The 14,113-nt window shown below is 48.1% G+C and overlaps 4 protein-coding genes across 4 annotated transcripts; all 4 read left to right on the forward strand.

Moving 5' to 3' along the window:
• Window positions 1–1,433: 1,433 nt before the first annotated feature.
• VTN77DRAFT_9486 (uncharacterized protein) lies at window positions 1,434–2,712 on the forward strand (the record flags this gene model as incomplete). The annotated part of the gene is made up of 3 exons (XM_069426099.1): window positions 1,434–1,588; window positions 1,660–1,697; window positions 2,570–2,712. 3 exons carry the CDS (start codon window positions 1,434–1,436, stop codon window positions 2,710–2,712), a joined length of 336 nt encoding a protein of 111 aa, XP_069280609.1.
• Window positions 2,713–3,210: 498 nt separating this feature from the next.
• On the forward strand, window positions 3,211–5,814 carry VTN77DRAFT_9487 (uncharacterized protein; the record flags this gene model as incomplete). Its single annotated transcript, XM_069426100.1, has 3 exons — window positions 3,211–3,988; window positions 4,043–5,112; window positions 5,176–5,814. The coding sequence occupies 3 exons, from the start codon at window positions 3,211–3,213 to the stop codon at window positions 5,812–5,814; spliced, it is 2,487 nt and encodes an 828-aa protein (XP_069280610.1).
• A 1,375-nt stretch (window positions 5,815–7,189) lies between these two features.
• Window positions 7,190–8,251, forward strand: VTN77DRAFT_9488 (uncharacterized protein; the record flags this gene model as incomplete). The annotated part of the gene is made up of 3 exons (XM_069426101.1): window positions 7,190–7,315; window positions 7,528–8,076; window positions 8,213–8,251. The coding sequence occupies 3 exons, from the start codon at window positions 7,190–7,192 to the stop codon at window positions 8,249–8,251; spliced, it is 714 nt and encodes a 237-aa protein (XP_069280611.1).
• Window positions 8,252–11,241: 2,990 nt separating this feature from the next.
• On the forward strand, window positions 11,242–12,847 carry VTN77DRAFT_9489 (uncharacterized protein; the record flags this gene model as incomplete). Its single annotated transcript, XM_069426102.1, has 2 exons — window positions 11,242–11,725; window positions 11,778–12,847. 2 exons carry the CDS (start codon window positions 11,242–11,244, stop codon window positions 12,845–12,847), a joined length of 1,554 nt encoding a protein of 517 aa, XP_069280612.1.
• Window positions 12,848–14,113: the final 1,266 nt, after the last annotated feature.

The following is a 14,113-nucleotide window of genomic DNA, read 5'->3' on the forward strand; positions in this document are numbered from 1 at the left end:
TAATAATAATGCTAATACTCCTAACAACAGAGTATCGACCTCAACAATTTGAAAGGACAACCAGGCACTTAGATAATTATAATCTTCCTGATATTCTCCAGTTTAGACTAATTCAATTTGTGCAGTAGTTCTTCCTAGTTTGGCATGATCCTGCCGCGGAGCCAAGAACACAAGACCGTACGTCTCCAAGTATCTTTTTATATTTCTTTCTTTTTTTTAAGCTTAAGACTATTCAGGAAACTAACCCAAGTACAGTGTACTGTGCCTAGGTACCTTACGTACCAAAGGTAGTCCTGATGCGGTGCGGGACGGCACGGGACCAGAGATCTGATCTTGCTCCCCCAAGACTGACATCATACCACTCACTTACTGTTCTCGACTCCTCCAAGTTTAATTCGATTGAAGCCTCGATGGAATTCGTCAACATGCACTGTGTACAAAAGGACCTGGTTAGGTCCGAAGAATGAATCACAATAGAGTTATCTATAGCGTATCGATCTACGTACTTCTAGAAGGATCGGCTGTGGTGTACTCCGTGCAGTACGGAGTAGACAGTGTATGTAGATTGTAATTATTGCTTGTATCTACTCTATCTAGTACCTGAGTATATTGATCGTCTAAAATTCGTGAAAATTCGATTCGAAAGCCACCTAGGTACCTAAGGTACCTGATTGTTGCAGGCAGCGGCTCGCTTAGTAAAAGTTTGAACACACACACATCACAGAGTTGATATACTCTTACATAATGCGATGACTACGGACTACTACCTAGTTAGCCACACTAACAAATGACTTGCGTGACATACATACATCGTCGCATCTATCATCCATCGTTGTGGAGTGGAGTTTAGTTTATTTAACCTTACTCCGTACGCCAGTCTGAGGTTACCTTATTAGGTAGGCTTGTAGTAGTCCCATTTTCAGGTAGTTCCGATGGCGAGGCTTACCGAGAGTTAAGAAAAGCAATGATTGGTGCTTGCTTCGAGATCGACCGAAATTGAGCTCTCGCTTATTCGTTTTTTTTTTTTGCGTTTTTGTTAAGCATAAATTGGGAAATACTACTCCGTACCTACTGTCGGGTTCTTGCCCGAAGGAGTGACTCGGCGAGTGGCGCGGCAGATCCCTTAGGTAAAAAGGTAAAGACCAGAGCTAAGGATGATGTAATCACGTCAGACGTCCAGCTTCGTCACACCATCTGGCCTTCAAGACTCCAGAACCGGAAAGCCATTTGAGCAGCTGAGCTGGTAAAGACGAAGACGACTGCCGGAGACGTCTTCCGCGATGAGGAAACTGCACTGCACTGCACAGCAGATTATTATTCATGACCCGATCTCAGGGCAAGTGACGTCCGACGTCCTTCATGTGGCGCACCGCACGGAAAACAAGCCGACGGACGGAGACCCTGCAGAATTTACCTAAATTACCTAAATTGAAATGGGGGGCTCGGGTGATGAGGTCATCGATCAGTCTCAACCACGAAAACCAACTACCGAGGGGAATTGCCTCTTTGGGAGCGATATTATTATTGTTGCTGCCTCAGACAGCAGGTTCTCCTCTTCGCTGGCAGCCTGGCAGCATGGCCAGACCCTGTGAGTCAGTGATGGAGGCGCAGCCTGATCCATTCACATGGCAAGCCGTCGCCTGACTAACGATGCTCTAGTTGCTTACCGAGTGCACAGACAGGAGTCTCGTTTGAAAGTAGGCTGCTGACAATTGACAATCATTGCTCGATAAGTAGGAGTAAGAAGGGACTTTCCATTTCATTTATTTATTTTTTTTATTTCTATTTCTGATTTTTGATTGCTATAACTTTTGAAGTTTGTGGTGTCGATGGTGCTAGTAGTAGCGACTAATCTGTATTCTGATCTCCCGCTAGCTTAAGCGCTGAGGACGATGATCCCCCGCAGCCACCAATTTGCCAAACCACCGCTGTTGCTGATGAGACAGCCTTCTCTTCCAACCACAAGCTGTACTCCGGACGGCGCAACATGTCGACATGCATATGCCTGTCGGCTGTCCAGTATCATTTCAAATCCATAATTCTTGACCATGGCTCAGGACTCGCTCCGATTAACTACCTAGGTTGACTCGAGGCGACGTAAGTGCTGCGTGTGATTAGAACATCAAACCATCGGCCGTTTCCCTCCAAATTCCAGATGCAGCAGATCTTTTTCAGCATGCCCTGATCCAGGCCTTCCAGACTGCTTCCATCCACCCCGATCCCGAGTTTTGGCCGTTTGACCAGAGCCCAGCAGGGCGGAATCGAGGCGGAATCGAGGCGGAATCGAGGCGGAATCGAGGGAATTAAAATTTAAAAATGGAATAAAATTCTCAGTCCGGCAAGAGAGTGCCGACCGGCCCGCAAAGCAGGAATGATGTGGGTGATGAGCAGTACCTGGTTCAGTGATAGGCCGCCCACCTGCGCCGCCGGACTGTCGCTGCCCCCAATCCACGGCTCCCGCGTCATCATCACTGCATTCCTGTTGAAAAAGGACCTCGCCGCCGCAGAAACCGGGCTCCTCCCCGGCCCATAGTCCCTCCTAATTCTCTCCCTAATTGTTCTTGTATAGCGTGCACGGCCTGGATAGCCTGCCCTCCCTCTCTACCGCTCTTTGTAATTTCCCGTTGCCTTGTCGTTGCTATTGCAACTCGCACCCGCACCGCACTTCTGGCCGCTGACCAACTAGCCCATCGCATCTGGCCCGATTTTTGAGGCGCGATTGGGATTAGGCCTTTATGACCTGTGGCAGGAAGAATTCAAGGGCGATCAGTCTAGCATCACAAGACTTCCTTCCTTGCCTTGCCTCCTGACCGCGTGTGGGACTGCCGCCTGTGCACATTATTCTATTCGTACATACGGTGTACATTATTATTATTGAGGGCATCTCGTCCTTCATAGCTCTATACATATACACATTGTAAGTGTCCGCCTGCCAGACTTTAAACCCTCGCTTTGTCCACTCCGCATCTGCACCCCCGTTACCTATGCCTGCATAAGGAATAAACAAGGGCAATCAGTGACTGGTGTCTGCAAAAGGCCCCCATTTCTTTGTGGCTATCCACTCCATACCAAAATAATTCACCCGCGCTGTGCAACACCGCCAGCTGAGCCTGGGGCAGCATTTAATCTATCTATTGCTGCTGCTCCACGACTGCTGTGGTGGTCCTTCGCTCTTTCTGAGCACCTGGGCCTTTGCATTGCATGAGAACGATGGCCGCTCAACCCCATCATCGTCGTCCTACGTCGTCGCATTCTCCTGCAGTTTCTGGTACTAATGACGAGCGGATGGATCAGTGCTCGAGGTCGTCGTCTCCGGACGCCTTTCACTTAGTACTCCCGCGTCGCTTCCGCTCTGCCCGCCGCGGTTCAGGTTGCAACACCACTCCCGGCTCACCTACCGCGTCGGCCGCGTCCAAAGCGTACTCCAAAGATCTGGTCGTGTTGCTGGCAAAGCTGGCAGGATCACGGGAAAACGCAAAGCGATTCCTTCGTTTTCGATCTTCGAGCAATCCCCCGTCACCTCCCCCGGGCCCGGCCTCTCTGCCGCATCCGAGGTCGACGCGCTCCCGCCCGATCTCTGAGATCATTTTGCCCCCCAGCGATGAGCAGATGGCACCGTCGATGGATACGGATGTGAGTGACATCCGGTCGAGTTCGCCGTCCACCCATTCGATGACTGGCGGAGTGGTCACGCAACCGTCCACGCGACCGTCCTCCCGAGAGCGTCCCAGCAGCCCCGAGCCGGACGTTCCCACGAGCTTACCAGTCTTGCGCAATGAAAAGGTCGTCGCCACAGGAAACGGCATCACAGTCAGTATAGCGCTTGCGGAGCCGGTGCTCTTTCTCCCTGGCTACGACCATAACGACCCGAGTACGAAGAAATCGGCAATTCTGCGTGGACATCTGCATATCAAAACCACGAAATCCGTCAAGATCAAAAAGGTATCCGTCTGTTTCCGGGGTCGTGCACAAACGGATTGGCCGGATGGTAAGAATACGTTTTGGCGAGTGCTGCGGCAATCCCGCTGACTTCCATTTCTAGGGATTCCTCCAAAGAAAGTGCACTTCCATGACAAGAAGGACCTCGTGACTCATGGCATGGTCTATTTTAACCATGGCGACACCGCTCTGACGCAGAACGAGTACGGTGCCCACTACTACAAATTAGCCAAGACGCCTCCGTCGAGCACGACGAAAGAGCACAAAGTTCATGGTGTGACCACTACAACTCGGGAGCTTCTGAAGAGTGGATCGACGACATCGCTGCACAGGGAGACGCCGAAAGACCTCAAACGACTCTCCCTACAGTCCAATAATTCGCGCAGTCTTGGAGAGAATGATCCGCCGCCGACCGCGCACGCGCCAGCATCGCGTCCCTACCGAATCTTCCCCCCTGGTGACTATCTCTACGGCTTCGAGTTTCCGATCGACGGTTCTCTCCCGGAGACGATCAAGAGCGAACTGGGTTTTGTGCGCTATGACCTCGAAGCCATCGTGGAGCGATCCGGTGCTTTCCGGCCGAATCTACTGGGATCGGTCGAGGTCGAGGTCGTCCGAACTCCCGCCGAGGGGTCCTTGGAACAGGTCGAGCCGATCGCCATTTCCCGCAATTGGGAGGACCAGCTTCACTATGATATTGTCATTTCGGGGAAATCGTTTCCTCTGGGGTCACAGGTTCCGATCGCATTCAAATTGACGCCTTTGGCCAAGGTGGAATGTCACCGAATCAAAGTGTATGTGACTGAGAATATCCAACATTGGACTTCCGACAAGTCCGTCCATCGGTTTCAGCCTCCAAAGAAGGTCCTCCTATTCGAAAAACGCGCCGATTCGCCTAGTATGAGTGCGTATCCGGGGAGCACCATGCGGGTGACCGCTGGCGGTGGCGTCAGCTGGGATAACCGGGAAGCCGCCGCTCGGGGTGAGGAACAGGTAGACCGGAATAGTACGAGCCTGCTGGGGAATCTCTCGAATGACACCGGGGTTGGACCCACGGAGATGGAGTTCAACGTGCAGCTTCCCAGCTGCCATGCGATGAAGGGAAGGGATGAATCGCAACGGCTGCATTTCGACACCACATACGAGAATATCCAGATCAACCATTGGATCAAGGTAAGTCGGTAGATAAGTCGGCAGAAAGCCCCTTGTTAAGATCCGTGCTGACGGTCATGGCAGATCGTAATGCGTCTGTCCAAAGTCGACGAGAAGGATCCTACGAAACGGCGACACTTTGAAATTTCGATCGATTCTCCTTTCCACATCCTCTCCTGCAAGGCCACGCAGGCCAACATCTACCTTCCGGCATACAGCACCCCATCGTCCGATCCGGTGATCCCGCAAGAAGAATACGAATGCGGATGCCCTGGTGCTCCAGTGATCCGCCGCAATAGGTCTTCCACTCAACTTGACGAGCGCTGCCGTGGTTCTGGCCTTCCTCGCAGCTTGACGTCTGGATCCGGCGGTCTCGCCCGTCCTGAGCAAGCGCACTTGGCTCACGAGCCCAACGAGCGCCAACCTCCTCGCCCGATGCATCTTATCCGCGCCCCGTCTTTCGCCCCGCCCGCATTCGAAGAGCTCGAGCCGCCGCCGCCGTTGATCACGCCGCCGCCGGAGTACACCTCGATCGTGGGAGACACCGATCGAGAAACGGTTCTGACCGACTACTTCCAGCGGCTGTCATATTATGAGGAGCATGAAGACGATGAACGGGGCACGGGTCGAGTCGATGTGCCCCTTACGCCTGGGGGGCGCGTTAACCGCAGCATGGACGTTCCTCGAGAATGGGTTCGTCTGGGCGAATCGACGGTTCAATGAAGTGTACGCGATGATATCGTTACGTCTGACCTTGATGTTTTGGTATGATGAAGCCACGAATGATGAGGTCTGGGAATTTTGTAAGAAAAAAAGTACGATAGACGGCGTTTTGTTGATATATATATTTATATATATTTTATATCAGCCATGTGTTATTGCATGCACTGGGTCTGGGACTGCATTGTGTGGGCTTTCGCATGCTCCTGCTGACGGGATTTTGGTTGCCTGGTCATGATTTGGGCGGGATTCCGTGTGTCGATTCTTTTGGAGGGCTTGAGCGGTGTTACGAGCGGAGATCTGGGTATGCATGATGCACGATACGAGTCCCTATCCTTTTGTCGATACGATTTTGCGAGACTTGTGTCTGGTATATAGGTTTGTGTATGTAGAGTTATTGTGCGGTATAGTTCCGCGCTTCCATCTGATCGGCGTCATCATGCCTCCTTCGTCTGCGCAATGCTTTCGAATCCCAGTTAATTTCTAGCAATCCGCGATCTCCGCACGGCAAGGCGATGATAAGCGATAAGACTAGCGCATCAAGCTGCCTAGCTCGGCTAGAGGCTAGCCGCTAGAGGCTAGAGGCTCCAAGGCAAGGCGCCTTCCCCACTGCCGCTGCACGCGCCGTCCACTGCATCTGAGACCTTTCTGTGCTTGAAGCCCTTCCTTGCAGACTCTCCGTTCCAATTACTGGTATAAATAAGGCGTCCTCTGTCCTTGACTCCTCGTTGGTAATTCGCATCTGGCCTGGCTGATCACCTGAGTTGGCATTGCATGGGCATCACCCGCTCCTTGCAAGTTCCTGTTCCACCTCTATCCATCTCCGCTCGCCCCACTTTTTCTATCGCAGCTAAACTAAGCTTGAAGAACCTGAGGTCCACTTGATCTCTGATCCATCCGAGCTGTGGTAGCTGTCTGATTGTGGTCACTCGCGGATGCTGACAGTGTGGACCGTCCTTCAAACAACTGCGCAGTGTAAGACGAGTCAGTCGGAGTGTCGTCCATTCTGTTCTCACCCGGTCAGCATTTCGATCTGCCGTGTCCAGGAAGCAGTGACAGCTGAGGTTGCACAGCGTGGATAGATGAAAGAGGTTGGTTAGGACAACAACTGGGTGGAACTGTGGCATCAGCAGATAAAGAGACAGAAAAACACTGTTCAGTTTTGCCTACTCTCTAATCACTTTCTTTTGGTTTCTCTCTCCCATCAATTTGCCAACAGGGAACAACTACTCTCTTGCTGGTTGATCAATCAATCTCATCTGGTCCCGCACTCAGATGCTCCTTTTTCCAATTCTATCACAGCTTCAGCTGCAATTCCTGCTTAAGACACTCATTACGTGGACTTCTACGTGGACTGCTCCTTGAGCTAGAAGAGATCATGCCGGTCGACTCAGTCCAGATCGTTCCGTTGACAAAAGGGGACATCCCTGGCGCCGTCGAATGTATCCAGCAGGCCTTTGCCGACGATCCTTACTACCGCTGGGTGTTCAACGATCCTTCCAAGGTATGTATTGTATAGACAGTCCACGACTGGACGAAGCTTGGTAGCTTTTGTTGTCATAATCCCGGAAAGTTGATGCTCCCTCCCGTCCAGGTTGGCTTATGACGTGCCTGGATCGAATCTACAAATCAACCGAGCTAACAGCTTGCCTTGTTGTGTAACGCGGTCGATAACACGACTCGCGGTTCTCATGATTGAGGTTGTGATGCAAATAGTTCAATAAGCAAAGAAATGTTGACTCGCTCACGGCCCGTTGCCTCTGGGGGATCAGCAATGCCCTCTTTTTCGTCGCAAAGGAGGTCGACAAGAGTACGTCTGCAACGTCATCGTCGTCATCGATCGTAGGAGTCTCCTGCTGGCTTCCGCCCCATCCCCCCTCCGAACCCGAAAGCTGGTACTCCTGGTATCAGTCATGGGTCCTCTCCTTCCGACAGGTGGTCAACAACATCCGCTACCTGGGCCGCGGCGGCCTCAACACCAAACGGTACTGGATCTGGAAAGCGCGGCAGCAGGAAGTCCAGAACGAGATCTGGACGGACCCCCGGGGTTATTACTTCTGCAACATCGTCGCCGTGAGCCCCCACGCGCAGGGGAGGGGCGTCGGTAGGAAACTGTTCGAGGTCGTCACCGAACGGGCGGATCAGGAGGGCGTCAAATGCTACCTTGAGAGCTCGAAGAGTGTGCCCAATGTGGAGATTTATCGGAAGTTGGGCTTTGAGGTGGTGAAGAAGATGGAGTGCAAGGATGAGGGGGATGTGTGTGAGGTATGCAGTCATTCGATTCCGCCTGATTCAGTTCACTCTTCACTGGATATAGAATATAAGCGTGGAATTTGCATCTCGCACACTCCTGCTGTCCTCCAGTTGAGTCAATGGGATTTTTTTGCTGATTGATCTTCAGCTATACTGCATGGTCCGGGAGCCGAAAACAAAGCTCTAATAAAGACCACTTGGGAAGCAGAGACATCAAGCTCTCTCTTCCATGGGAAGTCTGATAGAGGTGATGATGTCGTGACTTCTGGTCAACTGCCATCTAAAAAAAAAAACCTCAGATAAACCAGACATGATGATTCTTGACGAGAATTTTGACACTAGTCCTACAGACCCAGCACAATTTCTCCATGGATTGATTTATTGATTACTTCAACAGAACAAAACAGACTGATGACGAGATTGAGATTGATTGAGAACGAAACCTTGGAATATTCCAAGGCCGCAGGATTTTGTTTTTTTTTTCCCTTTGTTATATGTGTTGTTGTCGCAGACTGATTTCATTTTCACTATCACCAGTTCAATGACTCTCAATGACTGACTCTCCATGCAATGAATAAGGAATAATGAATAAGGAAGGAATAAGGTCAAATAGGTAGGATGATTGATTTTCATGACCATGACTTACTTATGTATGTATGTACCTAGGTAGGTAGTTAATTAATTGTCAGACAAATTGATTAATTTTTTTCTGAGATTCGCAAGCAAGCTAGTAAGTAAGGAGAAAAACAAAAACGTTAGATTCTAGGAGAATGTTTTTCTTTTCCAAAAAAAAAATAAGATAGCCTTTAATAAATAGTATCCATCTCTCCACCACACCCTCAGAATTTACCTAGATAGTTTAGATGTTTAGTCTAGTGGCTATATAGATCAGATAGAAATCAAAGCCATATCTTCTTTGTAGAATGTACTCTCATAGTGTACGTAGCCTGTATGCATAATAGATTATATATATAGAAAGTTGTAGTTTGAATCCAGCTTTGGGTAGGCGGGAAAAAGATAAAGGATAAAGAAAGCTTCATTGGGGAAAAAAGATGTTAGTAGAGGGGGGATTAATATTAAGGAAGTTCGGTTGGGGGGTTTTTTTTTAAAAAAAAAAGGTTGATTTTTTTTTATAAACGTTAGATTCTTAGGAATGGTTAATTAATTAGGTATGAACTATGAAGAGCTTTTTTTTAGAATGATATTAATTTTTTTCGGAAACCCGTTTGCAGTATAAAAAACTGTCAGTTGACGATTTTTAAAATAAAAAAACCCTTCTGGTTTGGTATGGAAGTAGTTAGTTTTTTTTTATTTTTTATTTTTTTAATGAACAATTGTTTTTCTTTTTTTTTTAATGAAAAGTCAGATTTTTTTAAATAAACGGTTTAGGAAGGAGAGATATCTTTATTTTGACGTTGAATTTATTATTTTTTTTTCTATGGTTGATAAGTGGAACCGTTGATCAACGGTTTTTCAAAACTCTGGTGGTCCCGTATACTAAGTGTCTTGTGTCAAATCGTCTAGTAACCAGCAATAATAGTAACTCTGGTTGTATCGAGTGCGCCCACTATTACTATAACATTGCTATTATAATAACTCGATATTATTATCTGCTTGAAAGTCTGGAGCAAGCTTAAGTATTTAGTGCATTGTCGATGATGCACTGGTGCGACAGGAAACAGCAGAGGCTGGAACAATAGTCTAGTAACGAACCCCATCGACATTTGCAACTAACTGCAACCCTAAGTCTCGTCTCAGGTTTATTCAGTGGTTCTTGGTGCTGATCGTTATACATTTTGATGTGATGCTTTTTCACCACACTCTCGAAAACTCAGGTAATAATTATTCTCCATCTCGTGGCTTGGATCTACTTCCGTGCAAGTACTCCGTACGCCCGGGTCATCCAAGAAAAGTACGGAGTACGGAGTAATTACACCGCAAACCTGCGGGTCTTACAGTAGACTGGGCGGATAAAAGCTTTACAGAAGGATTCTTCATGGCAGTGCTGCTGTTGTAACTTTACTTGTGGGGTACATATGTCTGCGATGTCGTTGCCAGTATCTATCTGCGTGTCGACTAATTAATAACTTGAGCTTGCAGTCTTTCTTGTGCCACATTATTGAGCATATGCACATATGTACTCCTTGCTATGGTTGCAAAACTGTGCAAGGAGAGCAGGGCAGCATGGACTACAGAGTACTCCGTACATTGATGATAGAAAGCAGTTAGAAGCGATTACTAGCTAGTATAATGGTGGCATGGTTGGGTGACATGAACTTCACACCGACCAGCAAATTGCCATAGTTTCGGATTTGTTTCGTTTCAATGACAGGGGGATTGCATCACCGTTCGTCCGTCTTATTCCGCATGATAGTGCGTGTATCACTATCAGGTAGTGTGGCCTGTAGGTAGTAAGTCAGGTGGTCGGAGGAAGTAAAAGCTATCAATCGCCCATCCCTGTTTCACTAAAGTTGTCTGCACCATTCTCCAGCTTCTTTTCAACAAACCTCCAACTTTTCTCTCTTCTTCGTTCTTTTTTGTTTTGTCTTGTACTGTCTTCTCTTTCCTTTTCTTCTTTTGCTTTCTGTTTTATTTTTTGTCAATTGTGCTTAGTTATATTCCTATTTAATCTGCTTGTCTGCTCTCCTGTCCTCTCCGTGGCTGGCTCCATCGGCATGAGACGCGAGGAGTAGGAGGCCGCCTCTTCAATATCCTCCACCTCCAGCATGGCAGACTAGATCTCTTCTAAGACTCTTGTTGTTTTAATCTCTTAATTTGTGTGTTATTATTGCATGCCTAGAACATCTGTTTGGAGACTGGTTGGTTAGGTCTTGCTGGAAAAGACCTCGACATCTCCGCCAGACTAGACATAGACCATTTGCTTCTCTTTATTTTCTTCTTTTCTGTTGAGATACGAATCACTGTGCTGTACTGTACACACCTTCATTTCTTGCTGCTGGCTGGCTGGCCTACCTTTTTCTTTTTTTTTTTTCCTCTTCTTTTTCTTGTATTTTCTATGTCTCCTTTCCCAGCGGCGTCGCAGGTAGACGTCAGACTAAGCGAGTCATTTCTCTTTCACCTTCAGCTGGATCAGGGAACTATTGCATGATTCAAGGGCGATCTCCAGGATAGATCTGTTTCTGCAGAAGTTATCTCTTCTTGAAGATTTCATCAGTCATGGACGGAGATCACATTCCATTCAGGTCTTGGGATGCCCTCGCTGAGCGAAGGATCCCAAATCTTGCGCCACGGGCTACACCTGTCCGTGAAAGTGTCTCGAGCGGACGGTTCACGGGACGACGAAATATACCATTCAATCGAAATCGGAAATGGGTCGTCGTAGCCCAGCACGATGATGAGGTCGATGACGGCGATGATGGAAGTTATGATTTAGATGTCCAACCTGTAGCCGCCTCGATTATTCCCATCCCTACCTTTGTCCCTGCCCCTGAGACAACGACAGTTACAATCACTGGCCTGGCTGCCACTGCCACCGCTACTGCAGAGGCAGACAACTGTTACCTCGGGGACCAAGATCCAACCACCGGTCAGGTAGATTCTTGTGAGAGAGACCGTTCATCACCATCCAATGATCATTATCAAAGCCATTCGGCCTTGCAGACAGGTCCTGAGAAAGCCGGTCTGGTCGTCGGTTTGACGGGTAGGTGGATTAGTTCGACCTGTCTGTCTGTCCCACTGACGAAATGGATTAGTTGGAGTTTCGTTAATTGTGTTCCTGATCGTCTTTCTGACATTACGACGGAAGTACGGGCCGAGCTTTACTCTCTGGTCGTGTATCACCAGACGAAAGAGGTCGTCCTTGAACGGATCTTCTGGATTCAACGAAAAGCACAAATGGATGTCACTGAGTGATGGTGAGGGTGGAGGCGCAAGGCCCTACAAGGCTAAACCTCGACCGGTGACCCTGACTGTAAAAGAGATGGATGCTGGGCCGGTGGACACATTCACGAGAATGCCATCCTTGCGCTCCTTGAAACGTCACTCAAAGTCGAGTGCCATGGTGACGTCTGAGAAAGCTTATTATGACGATAAAACATCTCACTCCACCCCCATCGCGCGTCTTACGATTGGAACCCGGAGCTCAGGCTCCTGGGGCGCGGAGAACGAGAAGGCACTACTCGATCTGATGCGAGAGAGCGAGTCTGAGTCTGAGCCCTCGAGGGGCGGACGTGGCTCGACCATGGCCAAGAAGAGAAGGCCAGGGATGTCCTTTTTCTCCTGGAGCACAGCCCCGACGACCCCTGCAGCGTCCTCGGTGATAACCAACAGCAACTACCGCGAGACCATAATGACCGACGACAGCGAGCCGCCTCGCTTCCGGTCCATATACAGCTGGGTGAACCACCAAAGCGAGCGGCAACAACGACTGCAACAGCGCCAGACGAGCGGGACGGTAGAATTCCTCCCACCACCGATTATCGATCGCCGCAGCAATTTCCCCGACAACCCACCTTACCCACCGACACCCCCAATCCCGCGTCGTTGTCGCGACGTGGAGGACGAACGCGTTCAATCTTTTCTACAGAGTCCCTCCCTAATGACGGTGGAGGAGGGAGACCGACTGTCGCAGCTGTCGCAGCCAGCAAAGGCAGTGATGCCGTCGTCCGCTGGGCATAACCGGATGAGATCATCCACCACGGTCTCGACGCTGCCGGTCTTTCGGGAACATCCCGGCGAGGAAGTGGATATTGGGATGTCGCGAGTAGGGCGGATCCGCAGCTCGAGTCTGCAGCGGATACTGGGGCCTTATGATCGGTTATGATGTGTTGTAGAAAAATGAAAGCGGACTATTCTTGTATGGTGTAAGGGTAATTGAGATGTGACTTCTACCTTATACAAAAGAGAAAGAAAAGGAAACAAAAAAAAAACGAATGAACAGAGAGACGAGATCCTGGTATCCCAGCCCTAGTACTGTAGCTACAACTACTACACCAGTCCCAACCATACCACTATACGAAAGGAGGTTGATATTATTATAAGTAAACAAGCAAACATTACAGTAAGACTTACGTCAACAACCTCAACCTCCAGGTCCGGATCTAGAACTTTCTCAACTCATTACTATTATTACTGCGAAGAATAACTATAACTAGATCTGAATAACTATAACTGATCTTGGGGGTAAAAAAAGAAGCAAGCGAGTTGGAGAAACAGTCAAAAAAAAAAACACAACTGACGAGACTTGCCTGGGATTTACAGAGTGAAGGTTTCACAAACAGCATTAATTGATATTAGTATATTCTGTTACTAATATTGTTTTTTTTTTGTAATGATTGTTTCCTTTCTATCTAATTCAATAGGTACATACCGACTGTTGTCATTCGTTCGTTCATTTATTTATTGTCATTCATTGTGAGAAGATATCACATCCATCCTCGTCTAATTAAGCCAATAAATGATAAAAGGAGAAATTAAAATCAAAAATTAATACGAGTAATATAAAAATTATCTAGGGATTGAATTTTTTTGTTGTTTGCCATGGGCGATTGGTGATGATCAATCCTCCGGTTCGGTCTCTTATTTTACCTAATTAATTTATCGGAATCAGATATAATACGGAGCACTCCGTACGAAGTACAGTACATACATACATTACTGCATATCTATCCGTATCTATCACCCTTACTACACCAGTAAGTAGTACCTACCTAATAAGTATACTTTTGTCACTTGTCACTTGTTAGTGCCCTCGGAGTTTTAGGGTCAAAGCAAATCTCACCCGTGAAGCAAAACGGTTATCCGAGACAAAGAACGGGATGTGGAAGAAGGATTTGGGCTTATATTATAATCAGCCTCGATTCTCATGATTGTGATCTTCCTTAAGCATTGTCCTTCAGTCTTGTCTGTCAACTATGTAGGAGCTAGCCTAGTATAATCCAGTCTAGTCGAAATAGATCGTCTTCATTGCTTTTGTTGATATCAGGATTAAGTTCTTACAGTAAACTAAGCTCCCCTCTCTTTTTAGTTTAACGTTTAACCTGCACCGGATGATCAGAGCTTGACCTTGACTTTGTATGTACTCCGTACT

This window comes from Rasamsonia byssochlamydoides, assembly GCF_041956645.1.
Source record: "Rasamsonia byssochlamydoides strain NRRL 3658 unplaced genomic scaffold VTN77scaffold_9, whole genome shotgun sequence".
NCBI lineage: Eukaryota > Fungi > Ascomycota > Eurotiomycetes > Eurotiales > Trichocomaceae > Rasamsonia > Rasamsonia byssochlamydoides.